General features: G+C 31.6%; 2 protein-coding genes and 1 long non-coding RNA gene across 4 annotated transcripts; all 3 read right to left on the bottom strand.

The window, feature by feature from the left end:
• Nucleotides 1–982: 982 nt before the first annotated feature.
• Nucleotides 983–10,883, bottom strand: LOC123206277. 2 transcript variants are annotated; one of them, XR_006499979.1, is made up of 4 exons: nucleotides 10,643–10,844; nucleotides 10,359–10,534; nucleotides 9,416–10,005; nucleotides 8,433–8,889 (listed from the first exon to the last, which is right to left on the bottom strand). It is a non-coding gene; the product is annotated as an uncharacterized LOC123206277 (long non-coding RNA). The 2 variants fall into 2 exon arrangements; XR_006499978.1 differs by lacking the exons at nucleotides 8,433–8,889; nucleotides 9,416–10,005 and adding an exon at nucleotides 983–1,275 and having other exon boundaries at nucleotides 10,643–10,883.
• Nucleotides 10,884–13,572: 2,689 nt separating this feature from the next.
• LOC123206255 (ubiquitin-like-specific protease 1) lies at nucleotides 13,573–14,371 on the bottom strand. The gene is made up of 3 exons (XM_044623409.1): nucleotides 14,212–14,371; nucleotides 13,743–14,139; nucleotides 13,573–13,648 (listed from the first exon to the last, which is right to left on the bottom strand). Exons 1-3 carry the CDS (start codon nucleotides 14,299–14,301, stop codon nucleotides 13,632–13,634), a joined length of 504 nt encoding a protein of 167 aa, XP_044479344.1. The 5' UTR covers nucleotides 14,302–14,371; the 3' UTR covers nucleotides 13,573–13,631.
• Nucleotides 14,372–18,330: 3,959 nt separating this feature from the next.
• LOC123206267 (protein FAR1-RELATED SEQUENCE 5-like) lies at nucleotides 18,331–19,673 on the bottom strand. Its single transcript, XM_044623429.1, has 2 exons — nucleotides 19,391–19,673; nucleotides 18,331–19,283 (listed from the first exon to the last, which is right to left on the bottom strand). The coding sequence occupies exons 1-2, from the start codon at nucleotides 19,671–19,673 to the stop codon at nucleotides 18,331–18,333; spliced, it is 1,236 nt and encodes a 411-aa protein (XP_044479364.1).
• Between the last annotated feature and the right edge of the window lie 3,979 nt (nucleotides 19,674–23,652).

A 23,652-nucleotide genomic window follows, 5' to 3' on the forward strand; every position in this document is an offset into this window, starting at 1 on the left:
GACTTGATCTAGAGAGAAGCCAAACCTGGGACGGAGGGAGTTGCTGAAGCCTCTGGAACCCTTCAGAATTGGAGGTTTGCTAGCCACCGCATTCAGGTACCTGTCAAGCCCCAACGGAAATTCAGCCAATAATATGAAGCGGCAATATAGTTGATATATATTCCAAAAAGTAACCAATGACTTAAGAGCAGAATGCTAAGTTGGTTTTTTCATGTGTTGAATGTGTGATGATTTCTATTAATCAAGAACCATAAACTACAATCACAATGGTGCAACATTCACACAATGAATCCAAATTTAACTGAGCTGAGATAATACCAATTCGGGTGTTTCCATGAAAATTAGTTTGTAACAAGCAGTTCTATATAGCACAAAGCCTATCTATTAGGTTTAATTTAGTGTTGACAAAATCGTTGGAGAATAGTTGAGATGATGAATTTGTTGGAGAATATTGTATGAATATGAATGTCTTGGCATACATAATAAACTATAATGGAGGATAGTTGTTATGAAAACCTCATGTTCATGGAAAGGAGCCTTTGTATCATTGTGTCATATTTATCGACGTTAAATATGTTAAACATGTAAGAAGTTAAAATAGGATTTAATATGTGTCATATGCCCATCTTTTTTCATAGTTGGACAAAGTACTTTATATAAAGGTTAAAATTTGATAGAAATTTACCTCCAAATCTTTCGAGTAGAAGTGTAGAACACGTTAGTGCAACAGAATCTGATTGTAGAATAGGTTTAAGGCCTTTTCCATCTGAGATGCTGATGAATCCAACACTCAGGTGCATCCGGAAATAGTATCAGGTTTATGAATCCAACCGATATGGTGCATGGGGGCAGAAAATAACAAATTCATGAATCCAAGCACATGCACAGGAGTGCATTAAGGCTATAGTAGCAAATTTAATGAAAAGAGATAGAGGCAATGAAAAGGAGAGCATACACACCACACACAGAGGGGAGAACCCGGACTATCCCGTGCGAACTCCCCTCAAAACCACCAAAAGAGAAATTTTATTAAGATTTGTGTGACCTGCCATGCAAGCGCACCTGTCATGGCAAAGGTCGGATGACAAAACCTGGAGTCAAACCCCCAGCATAAGGGCTTCTTTATCTCAGTACATTTCATTCATCCATCATCACAACAATATCCCATTTCGCTCCTGGTTTCAATAGATTACACAAACAGATTATCTGCCACCACTGACTTGAAGAATACCCATCAACCACTGCCTCCATGTAGACTCCCCAGGCAGCTAAAACCTAAAGGATAAAAAATTTAACCAAAATATGTCCAAAGACTCTCGGATGCACAAAAAAAAAAACCTTAACTACTATTTAGAAAGAAAAAGAATTTGCAACTTACAAAAAGACTGCATCGAGGTGATAAAGATCATTTATAAAATCATCCCAAAAAAAAAAACACTCTATTTGGGAATAAATTCAAAAGCTTAATGAATAATCGAGGAAAATATCACGATTTAACATTCTGATCTTTTCATACAAGATTGGTGTCAATATTTATCAATGTAAATATTCTTGGAAATCAGACCAAAAAGAAAACTACTAATTCGTTAAATAAATTGTTTAACATTATATGATAGGAAGAGTTAAAAAAAAAAAGGAGAGAGACAGAGAGAGAAATACCTTTCACGTATGAAGCGCAAAGAAAGAACATTCTGTGAAGTCTTGGTAAAAAAAGAAGAGTCTTGATCTCTTCGTCCATGAAACATGACGTCAATCTCAGAGACATAATCCCTTAGCGCACGATCTTCCTATTTATTATTCTCAATAATAAAGAACGTAGAAGAATCAAGTCACAGCTGAAATAATACGTGCAAGAATTAGAAAAAGTACGGATCTTTATATTAGCGAACCTTGAGCGTAAATGATAAACGCAGAACCAGATGGATGATGAAGTTGAGTCTTACGGTGATGAAGATTTCTGGAGATGGACGAAGCCGTGCTCTTGGAAGAACGAACCAAGAAGACCGAATAGCTCTGCAGAAACAGAGAGAAGAGGACTTTCAGATGACAGAAGAATAATTGAAAACGCAGGCCTTATATATTGATCTCTACACAGCGGTTAGTGATATGGACGATCATGATTTAACGGCTTATTCAAAGATCGACGCCTAATATGCATCTACGTGATTTACTATAATTGCTGACTTTTTTGATCGTATTGGATTTACGCTTTCAGTACTGTTGACTTTTTGTCTTACTCCAAGGTTTAGTCCAATTCTAAACTTACACCTACAAAATTTCAAAAACCTAAATATCTACTTATTATCAAACTTCTATTTATATATAAAAGTAAAATCATTATTTTAATAGTAATATTAAAAAATATATAATTTTATTTAATTTTTTTCCAAATTTTAAAAATTAACAACTTTAACCTTATCTAAATTTTTTCAATTTTGAAAATGACTTTTTTCCCCTAAGGGTTTTTTTTCAAACGCCTTCTCTACCGACGACCTTCTTTACCAATGACCTTTCCGTCCCTCTTCTCTTCAAACAAGAGATGATTTGGTGGAATTGGCTAAATCCACTTAATCTCATTAGTTGAACTTGGTTTTTCGTTCATCCTTACCACTCAACAACAACGAAGAGCCGACGAGAAGACAACCAGAATGCCAACCCATCTTCATGAAGCACCAATGAAGATGGGTGAATCATCAGTAAAAAACGAAGCGTCGATGGACGATTCCTCTTCTTCGTTCTGGATGAACATTCATTTGATTGGCTTTCCGTTTTTTATGTATGATAGGGCCGAGTGAGAGATCACTTGGAGGGAGAGAGATTGGGCATGGGTCATCGATCGAAAATTGGGTGATAAGTGTGTATTTGAGTTTTTGAAAATCCATGGGTATGAAATCGGGCAATGCACTAAACCTTGGGTGGGAATAAGTCTTTTGGCCTAGTTAATTTAGGATAACAGAAAAAAACAATTTTCCAATGGACATGGCAAGGGCCGCAGGCCCACAGCCTAGCCTAAATCCCATTTTTGGTACAATCCACAAGGCATAAGCCATTTCAGTACAATTCGTTAGTTGTGAAGACAGATTAAGGGTTATGTCATAGATCTTGCTATGCAAGTGAATCAATAGGATGGATTGTGTCGAAGCTAGCTAATGATGAAATGGTTGAAATTGCATTAAAATAGTACTATTCAACTAGAATCGTATTACTTAGACCTGGCCACGGGCCGATTTGGCCTAGATAAAATCGGACCCAAAACCGGTAAACCCAGAACCGGACTGAACCAAAATCAAAACCGGATTTTAACGGTTTAGTTTCGGTTTACCTAATTTTGAACCGTAAAATCGTCGGTTCACATCCGGTTTATGAACCGATGTGTAAACCAACGTGTAAACCGACGGTTTACTGTACTGAACCGAAAATTTTAAATTTTTTTGAATTTTTTTTATTTTTTAAAATTTATTGAAGGAACCAACGGTTCCCTGTGCAAGGAATCGTTGGTTCACTGCAAGTGCAGGGGACAATGGTCCCTTGCACATTTGAAAATTACAGGGGACCGTTGGTCCCCTGTAAAAGTTCTTAATCTCATTTTCCCCCCCTATTTTTAAAATTTTTTTCCTATATATATACCCATCCAAATTTCAATCTCTCAACTCTTTCACTCAATCCTTCAAACTCTCATTCTCATTCTTTCAATTCTTAATACTCTCTCAATCTTTCAATCAAATTTTCTTAAATTTAATTAAATTCTTTATTTATTTTTAATTAATTCCAATTTTTATTTCTATTATACAATTCATAGTTAATTATAAAATTTATTTCTATAATTAATTTTATTTATTATTTTTTTATTATCTTTCATAATTAATTATATAATTTATTTATATAATTAATTTTATTTATTATCAAAAAATGACAAGTAGTGAAAATTCTTCTGGTAATAGGAGATTTGATCTACATTCACATATATCAAATATGAATGAAAATTAATTTATAGATGATTTTTCAACACAAGAAAGTGAAAGCCAACATGTAGAGGTGGAACAACAACAACAACATCAACAACAGATGGAGATGAAACAACACTCTAAAAAAATTCTCACATCCGATATTTTCAAGATTCATTTCAAGAAAATACAAAAGGAAGATGGTAATTTTGATGTTGTTTGCAATTATTGTAAGCAAATTTATAAATTCAAACAAGGAGGTGGATATGGGACGTTCAAAAGGCACTTGGAGTCAAAGCATCCGAAAAAAAGGGGCAAAGTCGAGGCTAAACACAAATAATCGGGTATGGTTCTACACACAAATATTTATTTATTTATAGTGATAATAAAAGTAAAGAAGAATTTACAAAAATGGTAGCAATAAATCATTTAGCATTTAGTTTTGGTGAAAATTTAGCTTTTAATAATTATTATAAAACTGTATTAAACTCTGCACATAAAACTATTTCAAGAAACACATTAAAAAGAACATTATTTAGTTTATATAAAAAATAAAAAAGAGAATTAATTCAATTTTTTACAAATTTTGATGGGTGTGTATCTATATGTAGTAATATTTAGAGTAACCATTGACAAGTTCACTCTTATATGAGTATAACTTATCATTAGATAGATGATAATTTTCAATTACAAAAAAGAATTTTAGCATTTAGGGTGTTTAATAATCGACATACGACCGATAATATTTATAGAATAATTAAAAGAATATTAGAATAATATAAATTAGTTTATAAATTTTTTTTAATTTCATTTGATAATGCACGTTCAAATACTGCCTCAATAAATAACTTAATTACAATTTGCAAGCCTAATTTAGGTGGTAGATTTTTTCATATTAGATATGCATGTCATGTATTAAATTTATGTGTACATGATGATTTACATTGTCTTAATAATTATATTAGTCCAATAAAAACAACAATTTTATTTTTATGGACTCATCTCCAAATTATGAAAGAATAGGGTAAATTTTGTAAACAACATAATAGAAGACAAAAAAGATTTCCTAAAGACATGTTGACTTGTTGGAATTCAACATATGAATTACTGAACGAGTCTTTTGATTATAGAGATTTATTATGCTCATTTATTTCACAAAATGTACCACAAGTTACATTATATCCCCAACATTGGGATATTTGCAAAACTATTTTAAATGTATTAAGAAATTTTAATAATGCAACTTATACTTTAAGTGAAGTTTATTATCCCACATCTCATTTATTTTTAAATGAAGCCGTTAATATTATTAGGGTTTACAAGAAGACGAACAAGATATTATTCTACAAGAAGCTATTTTTTTAATGAAAACAAAATTGTTAACTTACTATAAAATAATTCCATAAATTTTTCTTGTTGCTTGTTTTTTTTATCCTAGATTTAAATTAGATGGTGTCACAGATTACTTAACATTATATTATGAATGTTTGCAATTAGATTGTGAAGATGAAGTTAATATTCCATTAACTATAATTAACATTATGAATTTAATTAAAGAAATTTATGTTGAATATTCATTAATTTATAGTAACCAAGGGGTTCTTCTTCCTCTCTACCACCTATTGCCCCATCATCAACTCAAAATATGAGTTATGGTGATCGTATTATGATGCAAAGGGGCGAAAGACCAAGAAGAACATTAGGCTCCATCTCGGAGCTTGATATTTATTTAATTACTATTTTTGAGTTTAGTGACAATAATATAGGTAAAGATTTTCCAGTTCTAGAATGGTAGAGTCGACATATATCAAACTTTCCAACATTAGCAACTATTGCTAAACAAGTCATGACAACACCAGTATCAACTGTCGCAGTAGAACAAACTTTTAGTCAAGGGGGTAATATATTGGATGAGAGGCGATCAAGTTTGGCTCCCGAATCTATTGAAGCCCAAGTATGCGTGGACGATTGGATAAGAGCCGAATTATGCCAACAAAATATAAAAGTGGACTTCAATGAAGAATCGTTTGATTTAACTATGGATAGTTCGATGACGGAAAATAATAGTCAAGATAGTGGAGGTAAATGATAAGGTAAGGGGGTACTGCCAGCTATTAGATATGCAAAGGTAAGAGAACTACGTAAACTTTGATTCTTCTAAACCTCAAGAAGATACGTAGGAAGCTTAATTGAAAAATTAAGTCCAAGTCTTTCTTTTAATTTTCAATTATTATAATTAATAATTTAAAAATTAAATCAAGATCATGTATTAGAATTGACGGTTCAATATCGGTTCTGAATCGGGGTCATGAACTGAAACCGTTAGTTTCGAACCGGTTACAAACCGTCCTATTACGGTTTCGGTTCAGAGTCCTTATTTTTTCAAACTATGAACTAGCGGTTTCAAACCGAAACCATCAGTTCATGAACTGTGGCCAGGTATAGTATTACTCCAGTTTAATTCTAATTAGAATTGCATTAGATATGCCATTTTGACTTCAACTAAAATCATACTAGAATGGTGCAAATCCAATCAAAATTGCATTTGATATGGTGTATTTTTATGGAATTGCATCAGAATTGTGATATTTTGACAAAACACACCATTTTCATTGCGATTCTGATGCAGTTTCAACTTTAAATTTAATGATAATCAATGTGATTACAGATTTGGGATTGGTTGGATTTGGGTTTGTGTTTTTATTTTTTTTAATTATAGATAAGGGTCTAAGTAATAAATTTTAAAGTTGATGAAAAAATGTAATTTATTTGTACTTTAGGGTTGTAAGTAATGTTAATGGTATAATATTTGTATATTTGATCAATTAAAGAAATTATCCCTTGATCACTAAAAGAATGCTAGACTTGTTGTTTTGACATAGATAAGACATGAAATAGTTATTCTCTCTAATACATATGATTGAGTGTATTTGATCCGAATCAATTTAGATTGATGAGGTTGATGCCCTCCTCCAATAAAAAGATGTTGTCTTGATTCAATTAAAAAAGCAACTCAACTATGCAAATGAGCGAATGAAAAGGCAAGACAACTCGAAGAGGAGAGAAACCCTCATTGAAATTGGCGATATCGTGTTTCTCAAGCTACAATCATACTGTTTTAAGAAATTGGCCAAAAGTTCCAACAAAAAATTGAGCCTACACTTTTATATATCTTACAAGATCATAGAGAAAATTAACTTGGTTATTTATTGTCTTGCCTTACCTTGCCTCTTAATAGTAAGATTCACCTTGTATTTCATGTCTCCCTATTAAAGAAAGCGTTTGACACTACGGTTCAACCACAACCTCTCCCTAATTGTCTATCTAATGATTTGGAATTGTAGTTGTAACCAGAAACTTTGTTGGATACCAGATTCGCTAAAACTGGTCACTTTGAGATTCTAATTAAATGGAGTCTACTGCCTGGCTTCAAAATTCACAGGAGGATTAAGTAGATATCAATGAGCACTTTCCCCATTTTTACCTTGAGGACGAGGTGAGAGTCTTGTGGGGTATTGATGGAGGCCAAATCACCAAATTTTATTATCGCAGGTCCAAGAGGAGAATGCATAAAGACATCCCAAGAAATCCAACAGCTGAATCAACTAAGAGCAGAATGCATAAGAGCGTTAAATATAAGAGTAGCTCTGAAGTGGATTTCGGCGAAATTGGTGTTAAACGCGAAGTGGGTTCAGAAATACCTACTGATCAGGGTGAAAGAGCAACGTTAGTTATAAGGTGAAAGCTTATAACATTTGGTGTGACAACAATTAATCTTATTTCCATTTTTCTAATTTATAAATAAAATATGGTTTTATTTATTCATTTAATAAATCAAATATTTATTTAAGTTATTTTTGTAATTTGAGGAACTATGTTTGATATTCCGGTCAACTTTAAACTGAAGTCCAGTGATTGCAATAAAAAATTCAGATTTGATGTTAACAGCCAATCAAGTCTCTAAATCACTGGACCAACATAATTTAATTTCTCGTTTCCAAAAGGGAATCTGGATTCTACAAATATTCTTTCTTCTACCTTTAGCAGAGAAGAAGAAAAATAATATATTTATCAAAACAACATCAAGACAAAAGCTATCTACTCTCTTAAGCACTCAATTAGCTGTACTAAAAAATTTTTGAGTTACAATATTGTGGTAATGTGGCAACTTGGACAAAGTTTACAGGAGAAGAATAATCCTCTCTCTCAAAAGAATAGTGTTCCAACTATGATATATATACCATATGTGTGTTAATCTGTGCTAATATAACGCATTCATCTCCACCATTTTAACAAAGAATTAATACATCTACAAACACAATGAAAGAATAAGGTATCATTCTTGCACGTTAAAGGGATCAGCCTGTGAGATAGAAGCTTTGGGAAATTCAGTAGCTGGTCTAGCGTTTGTTGAATCAAAAGTATGGGACCACCATTCTGATATAAGAAAATTCAGTATATAAAGGAAGTGTTAGTGGGCAAAGAGAGTAAAGAAGAAAGAAATCATTTTATTGAATCAATATTTTATATTACACTTGGTGAGGGCTGGCTCTTGAAACCCAGCTTAGCTATTTTTCCTTTTACTTCAGTTGTTTCCATTTTCAGTTACAATTACATACGCTGATGGCTACTGTAATGACTATTATTTCTAAAGTTCTTTGAATGCAATGCTATGTTGTTTTCTTTTTCTGCGTCTATATTCCTTGTGTTCATGAATTGTGAAGTTCTTAAGAGTATCAAGGGTGAACCAATTGCTGCTGTTTTACTCATTTTCCCTTCTGTTTGTTTGTGAGTTGCTGCTGTAGTTTGCTGTAGGCTGCTGAGTGCTGGTTTGATCGTAAACTTGATCTAGAGAGGAGCCAAACCTGGGACCAACTGAGGGGAGTTGCTTGAGCCTCTGGAACCCATCAGAATTGAAGGTTTGCTAACCACCATATTCAGGTACCTATCAAGCTCCATCGGAAATTCAGCCAATAATATGAAGCGGCAATATAGTTGATATATATTCCAAAAAAGTAACCAATGACTTAAGAGCAGAATGCTAACAATGTTACAAGCTACATTTTCATGGGTACACCACATGTAATCAAGAACCATAAACTACAATCACAATGGTGCAACATGAATCCCAATTTAAATGAGCTGAGATAATACCAATTCGGGCATTTTCCATGAAGATTAGTTTGTAACAAGCAGTTCTATGTAGCACAAAAGCTTATCTATTAGGTTTAATTTAGTGTTGACAAATATTTGAGATGATCAATTTGTTGGAGAATATTGTGTGAATATGAATGTCTTGGCATACATAACTGTAGTGGGGGATAGTTGTTATGAAAACCTCATGCTAATCGGAAGGCCAGCAAATACAGATAAGAACGTTAAAATAGGATCTAATATATGCCGTATGCCCATCTTTTTCCATAGTTGGACAAAGTACTCTATATAAAGGTTAAAATTTGGCAAAAATTTACCTCCCGATCTTTCGAGTAGAAGTGCAGAATGCGTTAGTGCAACAGGATCTGATTGTAGAATGGGTTTAAGGCCTTATCCAGCTGAGATGCTTATGAATCCAACACTCAAGTGCATCCGGAAATAGTATCAGGTTTATGAATCCAACCGATATGGTGCATGGGGGTAGATTGTAACAAGTTCATGAATCCAAGCACATGCACAGGGGTGAATTAGGACGATCGTAGCAGATTTAATGAAAAGAGATAGAGGCAATGAAAAGGAGAGCAGACACACCACACACAGAGGGGAGAACCCGGACTATCCCGTGCGAACTCCCCTCAAAACCACCAAAAGAGAAATTTTATTAAGATTTGTGTGACCTGCCATGCAAGCGCACCTGTCATGGCAAAGGTCGGATGACAAAACCAGGACTCAAACCCCCTGCATAAGGGCTTCTTTATCCCAGTACATTTCACTCATCTATCATCACAGTTATATCCCATTTCGGTCCTGGTTACAATAGATTACACAACCAGGTTATCTGCCACCACTGATTTGAAGAATACCCATCAACCACTGCCTCCATGGAGACTCCCCAGGCAGCTAAAACCTGAAGGAACAAAAATTTAACCAAAATATGTCCAAAACTCTCGGATGCACCAAAAAAAAAAAGAAACCTTAAATACTATTTAGAAAGAAAAAGAGTTTGCAACTTCCGAAAAGACTGCATCGAGATGATAAAAGATCTAGGAATAAATTCAAAAGCTTAATGAATAGTCGAGGAAAATATCACGATTTAACATCCTGATCTTTTCATAGAAGATTGGTCTCATGATTTATCAATGTAAATATTCTCCGAAATCAAACAAAAAGAAAACTACTAATTCGTTAAATAAATTGTTTAGCATTATATGATAGGAAGAGTTTTAAAAAAAAAAGCGAGAGAGACAGAGAGAGAAATACCTTGCACGTATGAAGCGCAAAGAAAGAACATTCTGTGAAGTCTCGGTAAAAAAAGAAGAGTCTTGATCACTTCGACCATGAAACATGACGTCAATCTCAGAGACATAATCCCTTAGCGAACGATTTTCCCATATATTATTCTCAATAATAAAGAACGTAGAAGAATCAAGCCACAGCTGAAATAATACGTGCAAGAATTAGAAAAAGAACGGATCTTTATATTAGCGAACCTTAAGCGTATATAATAAACGCAGAACCAGATGGATGATGAGGTTAAATCTTACGGTGATGAAGATTTCTGGAGAAGGACGAAGCCGTGCTCTTGGAAGAACGAACTATGAAGATCGAATAGCTCTGAAGAAACAGAGCGAAGCGAACTTTTAGATGACAGAAGAATAATTGAAAACGCAGGCCTTATATATTGATTTCTACAAGGCGGTTAGTGATATGGACGATCATGATTTAACGGCTTATCCAAAGATCGACGCCTAATATGCATCTACGTGGTTTACTATAATTGCTGGAGTTTTTGACCGCTTTGGATTTACGCCTTTCAGTTGACTTTTTGTCTTAATAGTTAGGAAAATTGAAATTTTTAGCACTTTTTTATTCCGTGTATACAAAATTGTCACCTATCCTAAAGCTTTCACAAATATATCACAACAGTACTCACCTTCTCCAAAATACTCCTCTTCAATCTTTCATGCATAAATTCTCTCTCTTCTTCTCTGCAACTTTTTTTTCTCTTCTTCCTCTTCTTCCAAAGTTTTAAAGAAATCACTCTCTCTTCTCCCTCATCTTCAAAAACAAAAACAGGAAGGAAACAACCAAATTCTTCAAATTAAGAATTCTTCAAAGTAAGGATTTTTTAAAAAAAAAGGGAAAAAAAGAGCAACCTACAAGATAAAAAATGCCCATCGAGGAAATGAGCATGTAAGATGATCATGTAACAGTATTTAACTGGAAAAAGAAAAAAAATTGCTATTTAAGGATTTAAGTGAAACCAAAAAATCTGGGCATTTAACTTAAAAAAAAAAAAGGTTGGTGTGAAAGTTGCTGTGTAACGCCAACCCTTAATATATGTATATAATATTAAATAATATTATTATATTAATATAATATATTATATACTATAATATTATAATATATTATAATTTATATAATTAAATTATAATATTTTATAATATAATATTACATATATAATATAAAATATATTATATATAATATATATAATTATTACAGGGGTTGGCGGCCGCCAACCCCTGGTAATATATATTATATATATAATAATATTATTATATTAAAATATTATAATTATATATTAATATAATATTATTATATTAATATAATATATAAAATATTATAATTTATATAATTAATTTTTAATATTATTATAATATTTTATAATATAATATTATATAATATATAAAATATATTATATTATATATAATATATAATATTTTATAATTATATATTATTATAATATATTACATATTTTATATAATAAAATTTATATAATTATAAATATTACATTATAATATAATTTTATATTTTATAAAATATATGTAAAAACAGTCTGGGTTGACGATAAGGGAAATTGGGCTGTAGCATTAATGTAGGGTAGACCCACCTTTTATAAAACAAAACATGATTTTTATATATATATAATTATTTAATTATATATATAATTATATTATATATTAATATATAATATATTATATTATATTTTAATTAGAATATTATAATTATATTATATAATTATATATTATAATATATTATATACTATAATATTATCATATAATAATATAATATATAATATATTATAATTTAAATAATAATATTATAATATAATATTACATATATAATATAATATATATAAAATATATTATATATAATTATTACCAGGGGTTGGCGGCATCGCCAACCCCTGATTATATATATTATATATATAATATATAATATTATATTATAATATAATATTATATTTTATAAAATATATGTAAAAAGAGTCTGGGTTGGCGATAAGGGGAAATTGGCCTGTAGCATTAATGTAGGATGGGCCCACCTTTTATAAAGCAAAGCATGATTTATATTATATATATAATTATTTAATTATATATATATATATATATAATTATATTATATATTAATATATGATATATTATATTATATTATAATTAGAATATTATAATTATATATTATTATAATTATTATTTTATTATAATAGTATATTAATATTAAAATATATTATTATAATATTAAAGATATTCTAGTATTAATAATTATATATTATAATATATAATATTATATATATTAATATAATATATATAATATTATATTAATATATTTTTTTGCCAGGGTTGGCGGAATCGCCAACCCTTGGCGTACGCCAAAGGTTGGTGATTCCGCCAACCCATGACTTTTATATATATAATTAAATAATTATATATATATAATTATATTATATATTAATATATAATATATTATATTTAATATATTATAATATATAATATTTATATAATATTATATATATATTATATAATATCATAATAAATAATATTATATTATTAATATATATTAATATTATATATTATATATAATATATAATATATAATTACCAAAGGTTGGCGGCGTCGCCAACCCTTGGTGGCGATGCCGCCAACCCCTGTAATATTAATATATATATATATTATTTATATATATATAATATTATAATATATAACATATTATAATATAAAATATTATATATATTATATTATAATATATATTATTAATAATATTAATATATATATTATATTATATTATACATAAAATATATTATATATATTATTATAATATAATATATTATATTATATATTATTATTATAAAATATATTATTAATATTATTTATATTTGTACTTATACTATTATCAATATGTTAAATATTATTGAAACGCTGCCAATATAATAGCTAAAGAGGATTGTTTTTAAAGGTGGATCAAAATTGACCTAAAATCAAATTGACAAAAAAAATTATTAGGATTTTGGCAGTTAATTAATATTTTTATATAAGAAGAATAGTAAAATTAATAAAACAATTTGATTTATTATTTTTCAATGTAGCCCATACCGTGTTTCAATAAAACAATGTGTCAAATACACTATACAAACAATAAAAATGACATCATTCAAAAAATAATAAAATACACCTTTCAATCAATAATAAAATAAATCTTTCAAGCAATAATAAAATGACATCCAATTCGTATGCATGCCCGTCCATCCATGCCTGTTTAGAAATCCTCGAAACCTGCATTGTCACATTCCAATTGAATTGAATAAAGACAATCAATTTAGTAAACTTTGCTGACATACAAATAAACTCATAAACAGTTAATACTTACTGAGGGCCCTTCCTTGGAATATGGTTGTAGCCACGCGCTTTCTTAACCTCTTGGAATGTGCTGATGTAAACTTAAATGGGTGATCTCGGGCAAGGTATTCCATAAACATGAGTAAAAAAATGCCACAGTCTCCACTTCCAACATCCTGTTTTGGGACATCACGAACACATTTATATTGTAATGTCGGTAGAGGATCTGGTGATGGAATTCCCTTTGATATATAGAAGTTACTCGCCTTCATTAGGTGTGTTAGTGTCCTAAATGGCATCAATAACTTCTTCACTCTCTCTATGCTTTCCGTATATTGGGCAGAGTCGTATATATACATCCTCCATTCATTTATATCCAATACGCCACACACCCAATGTTGGTTGTCGAAGTTGATCGGAAAGAATACCTGTCGACCAATGAAGATGAAATAAGTATCAATAATCAATCTTACCGTAAACAACTTACAATTGTATACCACCTTGTCAACACTACTCCATGGGCGAAAGAATTCTTTTGTCCGAAGCGAGATTCCATTGATTTGATCTAGAAAAAACGTAGGCCACTCCATATTTGCACCCAATTGTTTAAACTCACTGTAACACTGAGGGAGAAGTGCAACAAATTGGGTGGAAACAGTAGTCCAGTTACCGTCCGTATAAGATTTACGAAGTATACCCATAAAAGCTTCAATATACTGTGTTCAGGGATTAATCACATCATACTTTGAACATGATAAGTAATAGAAACAAATACAAAGGAAGGGTACATACCGTGTTTTCCAACCATTGCCCTAGTGTTACAATTTGGGTCCACCATGGTTTGGGCATACGGGCGGTCGTTCCGGCTGGTCCCCCGAGGAAGAGGCGTCGACTGTCATTATCAGAGGCTTGATCATACCATATTGTGAACTCTGAATAGCACCCAGCCAACTTGGGGTCAAAATCAATACCCTTAATTACTGGTTGTTTGTTTTTTTTTTCCTTTATTGGATTTGTGAATGGACTAACCAACTGTTTCCCTTTTCGCAGTACACGATCGAAAGCTGACACTTTTTTAGTTGTTGTCGGCTTCTGAGCAGTTGTTGGTTGGTCCTGAATTTGTTATTGGACTTCCTCGTCAGATGATTCGTCTAACTAGAAAAAAGTAAAAAAAAAAAATGTTTATCATAACTTTATAATTAAGCAATTGAAAAAAGAAATTAAATAATAAAACTAATTGAAAAATAAAATTAAGTATGGTGGATAATAACCTGTACTGATTCAGATGCTTGAACATAAGAACCCTCAAGTCCTGTAATTCGATTATTTAATGATTGCATTTTTTCCTGCATCTCCCCTTGAAGCATCGTCGATTGTTGTTGCCATTGGTCTTGCATCTCCCCCCGAAACATCGATGCTTGTTGTTGCCATTGGTCCTGTAACTCCCCTCGAAACATCGATGTTTGTTGTTGCCATTGCTCTTGTAACTCCTCCCGAAACATCGATGCTTGTTGTTGCCATAGGTCCTGCCATTCCCCCCGAAACGTCGATTGTTGTTGTTGCCATTAGTCCTGCAACTCCCCCCGAAACGTCGATTGTTGTTGTTGCCATTGGTCTTGCATCTCCCCCCGAAACGTCGATGCTTGTTGTTGCCAATACGACTGCATATCCTCATGAAACGATGCCGATTGTCGCTCCCACTCCGCGCGCATCATTGCACCGTGTTGGTCCAATTGTTGTTGCATCTGAGAGTTGATGCCTCTTTCATGTTCCATTAATATTTGTTGAAGACGGTCGTATGAAACACCACTGTATGACGTCCCATGGACCGAGTGTCTTGCAGGCTCGTGTACCGGATGCTCACGAGAATGTGAGGCGCGTGAAGTGGACCTTCGTGGTGGGGAAGCAGGTACATTAGGTGTGGCCCTATATGACCCTCAGGAGGATGACACCTGTGGAGGGGATGTACGTGCAATAGGAGACGTCCTAGGAACCATGGGTCTGACACCTCGTGATGACGGTCTTCGCCTGGAAGCAGTTGAAGACGTAGAAGACCCTGTAGGGACTGTCTGAAAGGCAGCAAGAGGGTTCGACTAGGTGGCATCATCATCATCTGAATGCATAAATGGTGCGTGTTCTCCCATAAACTCCAATGCTCGAATATACCACTCAGAGTAACGCTCAATCTCGGTCGGATGTAATGCAGTTGTAATCTCCTCCTACAACATGAAAGAAATTTTTCATGATTATTGAAATACAAAACAGAATAATAAAATATAAATGAGCAACATACCGGAGAAGTGTCCCAAAGTATCAATATGTCATCCCATGAAGGTAGTACAATTGTTTTCCATTTTAGGATACGAGGGATTCGATCATTTGCTTCCATACGGATATAAGGCGATAGATTCTGAATCGTCTCATAAATCCAATACTACACAATGTACAACAAAAATTATTAGTATTGATAATAGACATTAAGTATGTAAACTTTATCTATTATATTATACTTACTTGAAAAGCAATCGGGTATCCCAAAATACTGTAACTGAGAAGTGGGAGCGGACTTGTGTACGACGGGTAATGGTCAACACAATATTGATATTTCTTATGTATACCTTTCCGTATCGAGTCGAATGTTTTATTCCATGTCAGTGTTCCCCATGGATATCGACTAAATTCATTCCTGACATAGCTGAATTATTTGCATCAATAATTCACTCCAGTTCCCTCAGTAATTCAACTAAATTCCGTAGAATATTTTTGCTTTATTGGATATATATGTGTGCAAGTGTTTTCATTTTTTTTCTAGTAATAATATATTTTAAATTACTTATAAAATAATATTTAATTATATCATAATATATTTTTTTTAATCTTTAGTTTATATCCTTTATCTCTTATTACATGTAGAGAGTAGAGAATGAGAATAGGAATATCAAAAGAAAATGATATAATATTTAATTATATCAAAATATATTTTACATTTACAGAAATTTCATTTCATTATAGTATCCTTTCTCGCAATGATTGTTATATAAAAGCAAATCCAATAAATTGTTATTTTATAAATAAATATATTTGATTGTTATAAAGGAAACAAACCCATGATGGTCTTTCATAATTATATATATATAAACAGATTATCACACCAATAATAAAAAATGATAGGCTAACAAAAACGATAATAAAATGCAAGACATTAAAAATTGTATAGACCGTAATAGATAAATTACATTAAATTAAACATGCAATATATTAAAGTCCATTGCCATCGTATACATGTACAAAACCCAATAGAAGATCTAACATGGTAACCTAGTCGACCTAGTCGACCGTATGGGTTGCACCATCAGTACGACGACCTCGAGTTCGTGTGTTATTGGGTGTGCGGGATGAGCTAACCACAGCACTGGTGCTGGACTCGGACATCTCAAACGAGTATGACCAGGTTGGTGACATCGATTATAGTATTGTTGGCGAACTTCTTCTCCTTGTGAAGGTCTTCTTGCATGACTGGAAGGGCGACCGGACCTTCGTTGCTCTATCACTGGAGGAAAAATCACAGGCAAATTTGATGGTGCCCAAGTTGATTGATCCCCTAGTGGATTAATATCTTCCTCGTATACCCTACGTAAATATTCAGTAGAGTAGTATGTACTGACCCAGCCTACACAGTCTGATAGGTTATTATACCTTGCGATAGCAACAGTGTGTGCACATGGAATCTGGGATCGTTGAAATTTTCCACAATCACACGTTCGATATAGAAGATTCACGATGAAAACTTATTGGCGTGAGTCATGAACTTTGTATTGTTGCATGTTGATTGGTTTAACAATCATGTTGGCATATTTGAACACATGCCGAGCAAGCTTGTCCTCAGCCCATGGTGTTAACGGGTGAGATCTCTCACCTGCAAAAAAACAACTAAAATAAATGGGGTGAAAAAACGGAAACATCATAATAAATTTGAGTCATACGCACTAGCCATGTTTCGCCTATTGAAAAACCAATGTTGTAGCGTGCTTCGAAGAAACTCTACCAATATAGTGATAGGCAAAGCGCGAGCAGTCCGTGTTAAAGCATTGAAGGACTCAGCAATATTGGTCGTCATAATATTGTACCGCCATCCTCCAAAGTGTGCACGTGCGCATCTGTCATACCCAATGTCGGTCAAATAGGTTGCTACAGCGGGATTTACTCTAGCAATTCTATTTATAGCGGCTTGAAAGTCCGTGAGACGATATGCCTTAGCAGCTCTCCAAAATAGTCCTTCAATATGTTTAGTATTTTTGAACTGCGAACGCATGTTACCCTTGATATGGAAATTACAAAACCCATGACGAGCGTGAGGCATTACGTTCGCGACCGCCGCAATTATTGAATGATGACGATCAGAAATAATAGCCAAATCCGGCAAATCACCAATGCACATGCGAAGGTATGTCAAAAACGACGTCCATGTATCTAGTCCCTCTTTGTGCCCAATACCGAATGCAAGTGGGTAAATTTGATTATTACCGTCCTTGGCAACAACAATGAAAAAAGACCCAAGATACTTTCCTTTTAAGTGTGAAGCATCAATGCATATCACCGGACAACATCAATGCACGTGCTCATCTGTCATACCCAATGTCGGTCAAATAGGTTGCTACAGCGGGATTTACTCTAGCAATTCTATTTATAGCGGCTTGAAAGTCCGTGAGACGATATGCCTTAGCAGCTCTCCAAAATAGTCCTTCAATATGTTTAGTATTTTTGAACTGCGAACGCATGTTACCCTTGATATGGAAATTACAAAACCCATGACGAGCGTGAGGCATTACGTTCGCGACCGCCGCAATTATTGAATGATGACGATCAGAAATAATAGCCAAATCCGGCAAATCACCAATGCACATGCGAAGGTATGTCAAAAACGACGTCCATGTATCTAGTCCCTCTTTGTGCCCAATACCGAATGCAAGTGGGTAAATTTGATTATTACCGTCCTTGGCAACAACAATGAAAAAAGACCCAAGATACTTTCCTTTTAAGTGTGAAGCATCAATGCATATCACCGGACGACAGAATTGTTGGAACCCTCGTATAGAACACCCCATACACATGAAAAAAAACTTGAACCTATTTTGCAGATCGACATCAATACGTGTCATAGTTCCTGGGTTCTTAAGCTCTAAATTATGACAGTACTCACGTAATATACCGAAAGACTCTTCTAGAGATCCTCGTAATGCATTTATTGCATATGTTTTGGCACGCCATGCTTGCGTGTACGATATGTCAATCCGATACCTATCTGCTATGTCTGAAATAATTTCCTTTGGTCGATAAATACGATCAACCACGAACATGGACTTAAGTATGTTACCTAACGATTCGGCACCTGCTTGTCTGTGATGTGGCAATATTTGATCTCGCGGACAAGTGTGGGTCTCATCCATACGTCGTAAGACCCAATAGTCTCCGTCTTGCTCTCTCGTCGCTCGTGCCCACCATTTACATTGTGGGTGTACGCACTCAAGCTCGTACCGTATGTTATCGGAGTGACCAACCTTCCACTGAATTCCTGTCTCCAAGGCATACGTTCGAAATAGTGCTCTCAATTCAGCCTTGGAGTTATAAAAACCCATTATTTGCAAATGATTGCCCCTTTGTGTTGCCGGTTAGTAATACCTGTATTCTCAACATCAATAGCAGGCTCAGGAACCCATTCAAATGGATTTGGATTATGGATGTTACTTGAATATGCTCCAATATTCATAAAGCCATGACGTCTTGTGCTACATTCAGCCTCATTGTAGCAAGGATGACTTTGACTTCTGCCAGCGTCTTGGCTCGGAACACCGTATATGTCGTCACCAAACCTCGAGAATTCTTCATCTTCATCATCATCATCCTCCTCCTCCTCCTCCTCCCCTTCCTCTTCATTACCTGCTACATCATAATCCTCATCCATGTTCTCGTCATTATCATCATCAACACCATAATTCCCTCCAAACTCTTGAAAACTTTGTGGATGTGCCCACTCATCTGTCGGTTGATTTGACCGTTCTTCATCATGAACATCTTCGCCTTGTTGATTGACCCTTCCGTCAATTTGACTCTCGGTAACAAAAAGTTTTGTGTAACCTTGTGAACTTCTTGCTACAACCATAAAAAACTCCACATCATCATCGTCTATAATCTCCATTGGACCTATATCACCTACTGTAAATACACGCACAATTGACTGTCTTTGATCGAGTCTTAGACGAGAGCTGATTTTTCCAATGAATCCATCAAAATCAACATTTGAGTCAATACAAATCCCTCTCTCATTCCCACCAACATATCTTGTGACATTATCATCACCTTCAACCCATTGGCCTCTATATCGAATCTTAAATGTAGCTTTTTCCATCCTAACTAAAAATAAACCTAAAAAACATAAAAACTCTAAATTACACTATGCTTCCATTTTTTCAAATTAAGCCCCAAATGCAGTACTAATGGCATCAAACTTCATATATACATATTTAACTATCATATCATCAACTGATGCACAAAAATGTATCAAGGCAAAACATGAAAAAATAGACAGTGGCAATTTCGTAATATATTATCTAACTCCGTGTCAATACAAGGAAAACAACACATCATGCAATAGAAGAAAACAGGAAAAAACAAGCATAAAAAATAAAGAAATTGCTTACAATAGAAGAAAACAGGAAAAATTAAATAAATTCAGTGGGGCATATTTGGTGGCAATTTTGTAATATATTTTCTAACTCTCTGTCAATACAAGGAAAACAACACATCATGCAATAAAAGAAGACAGGAAAAAACAAGCATAAAAAGTAAAGAAATTACGTGCAATAGACGAAAACAGGGAAAAATTAAATAAATTAAGTGGGGATGAACAGGTTGGCGGAATTCCGCCAACCTGTTCATCATTAAATTGGAATTTTTTTTCAGCTGTATTTTGGTTTTTTATAACTATCACAACAACATTAAACAATAATAACAACTTTAAACAATAGAAACAACATGAAATAATAACATTAAACAATCTAACAACATGAAATCATAATAAAATTAAATTTTACATGAACATGAAAACACCATAATTATTTAATTTTCAGCTATTTATAAAGAAAACAAATAACATACAAGGTTAAGTCAACACTAACCTGGACGTGGATGACTTTGCTATGAATTTTTTGCAGCAGGTGTTTATTCTCTTAATAAATTTAGCAATATTCGTCTCTCCCTCCCTTATATCCATTTTGAATCTTTTATAATGGATTATCACAGGTTTTATTATTCAATCACATGTCTTCTTCCTACCATTAATACTAATATTTTAGTTTCATGCTGCTGGGATTCCTTCCTCATATTACAGAGATTCTCTGCATGGGTCACTTCAGGAGCATCAATCATTTAATTATACTAAAATATAATTTAATATTCCAATTAAAAATATAATAATATATATTATTATATAATATTATATAATAATAAGAATTCTTCACATTATATATAATATATAATAACTTATTATATATATATATTATATTATATATAAAATTAAATAATAATATTATTTATTATTATATATTATAATTATAATATAATATTAATATAATAATAATATATACATATAAGGGTTGGCGTTGGCAACTCCAACCCTTATACATATATTAAAGAAAATTTATTATATATTAATATATAAAATAATTATAATAAAATAATTATAATATTTTAATTAAAAATATAATATAAATAAGATAATATAATATATTATATATAATATATTACATTATCTATAATATAATATATATATTAAATATAATATATTATATATTAATATATAATATAATTATATATATATAATTATTTAATTATATATATAAAAGTCATGGGTTGGCGGAATCGCCAACCTTTGGCGTACGCCAAGGGTTGGCGATTCCGCCAACCCTGGCAAAAAAATATATTAATATAATATTATATATTATAATATATAATTATTAATACTAGAATATCTTTAATATTATAATAATATATAATAATATATTTTAATATTAATATACTATTATAATAAAATAATAATTATAATAATATATAATTATAATATTCTAATTAAAATATAATATAATATATCATATATTAATATATAATATAATTATATATATATATAGAATTAAATAATTATATATATAATATAAATCATGCTTTGCTTTATAAATGGTGGGCCCACCCTACATTAATGCTATAGGCAAATTTTCCCTTATCGTCAACCCAAACTCCTTTTACATATATTTTATAAAATATAAAATTATATTATAATATAATATTATATATTATATATATAATATATATAATCAGGGGTTGGCGACGCCAAGGGTTGGCGATGCCGCCAACCCCTGGTAATAATTATATATAATATATTTTATATATATTATATTATATATGTAATATTATATTATAATAATATTATTTAAATTATAATATATTATATATTATATTAATATATTATTATATGATAATATTATAGTATATAATATAATTATATATATATATAAAATTAAATAATTATATATATATATAAATCATGTTTTGCTTTATAAAAGGTGGTCCCACCCTACATTAATGTTACAGGCCAATTTTCCTTATCGCCAACCCAGACTGCTTTTACATATATTTTATAAAATATAAATTTTATTATATAAAATATGTAATATATTATAATAATATATAATTATAAAATATATAATATTATAAAATATATTATATATATTATATAATATTATATTATAAAATATTATAATAATATTAAAAATTAATTATATAAATTATAATATTTTATATATTATATTAATATAATAATATTATATTAATATATAATTATAATATTTTAATATAATATTATTATTATATATATAATATATATTACCAGGGGTTGGCGGCATCGCCAACCCCTGTAATAATTATATATATTATATATAATATATTTTATATTATATATGTAATATTATATTATAAAATATTATAATTTAATTATATAAATTATAATATATTATAATATTATAGTATATAATATATTATATTAATATAATAATATTATTTAATATTATATACATATATTAAGGGTTGGCGTTACACAACAACTTTCACGCCAACCTTTTTATTTTTTAAGTTAAATGCCCAGTTTTTTTTGTTTCACTTAAATCCTTAAATAGCAATTTTTTTTTCTTTTTCCAGTTAAATACTGTTACATGATCATCTTACATGGTCATTTCCTCGATGGTCATTTTTTATCTTGTAGGTTGCTCTTTTTTTTCCCTTTTTTTTTTTAAAAATCCTTACTTTGAAGAATTCTTAATTTGAAGAATTTGGTTGTTTCCTTCCTGTTTTTGTTTTTGAAGATGAGGGAGAAGAGAGAGTGATTTCTTTATAACTTTGGAAGAAGAGGAAGAAGAGAAAAAAAAGTTGCAGAGAAGAGGAGAGAGAATTTATGCATGAAAGATTAAAAAGGGGTATTTTGGGGAAAGTGAATACTGTTGTGGATATTTGTGAAAGTTTTAGGATAGGTGGCAATTTTGTATACACGGAATAAAAAAATGCTAAAAATTTCAATTTCCCTAATAGTTAACTGGCCAAAAGACTTTCCAATCTAAGGTCTAGTCAATCTCTAAATTACACAGCAAAATTTTAAAAATCTAAATATTTGTTACAAATATAGGTGGCTTTCCACCAAAGCAAGTCAAGAAAAGTGGTGGGAAAACATTTATTGTTGCAAGAAGAAAATGGAGAGGCTGACGCAGGAGAAGAAACTGGAAAGGCTGACGCAGGAGAATAAAATGGCTATGTGAGAAGAAAAATTGGCCAAAGCAATGTTAAAACATTAATGGCCTTAGAAATTTTAATTTGAAAATAACATATGCTTGTCAGAAGGG

The sequence above is a fragment of the Mangifera indica genome, unplaced genomic scaffold (genome assembly GCF_011075055.1).
Source record: "Mangifera indica cultivar Alphonso unplaced genomic scaffold, CATAS_Mindica_2.1 Un_0030, whole genome shotgun sequence".
Lineage (NCBI taxonomy): Eukaryota > Viridiplantae > Streptophyta > Magnoliopsida > Sapindales > Anacardiaceae > Mangifera > Mangifera indica.

Coding starts and splice junctions, on each gene's coding strand:
- LOC123206267 (XM_044623429.1), bottom strand. CDS start 19,673: ATGGATGAGGATTATGATGTAGCAGGTAATGAAGAGGAAGGGGAGGAG. Junction 19,284..19,390: donor TATTGATGTTGAGAATACAG/GTATTACTAACC, acceptor CCTTGGAGACAG/GAATTCAGTGGAAGGTTGGT.
- LOC123206255 (XM_044623409.1), bottom strand. CDS start 14,301: ATGGAGTGGCCTACGTTTTTTCTAGATCAAATCAATGGAATCTCGCTT. Junction 14,140..14,211: donor CATGGAGTAGTGTTGACAAG/GTGGTATACAAT, acceptor ATTGGTCGACAG/GTATTCTTTCCGATCAACTT.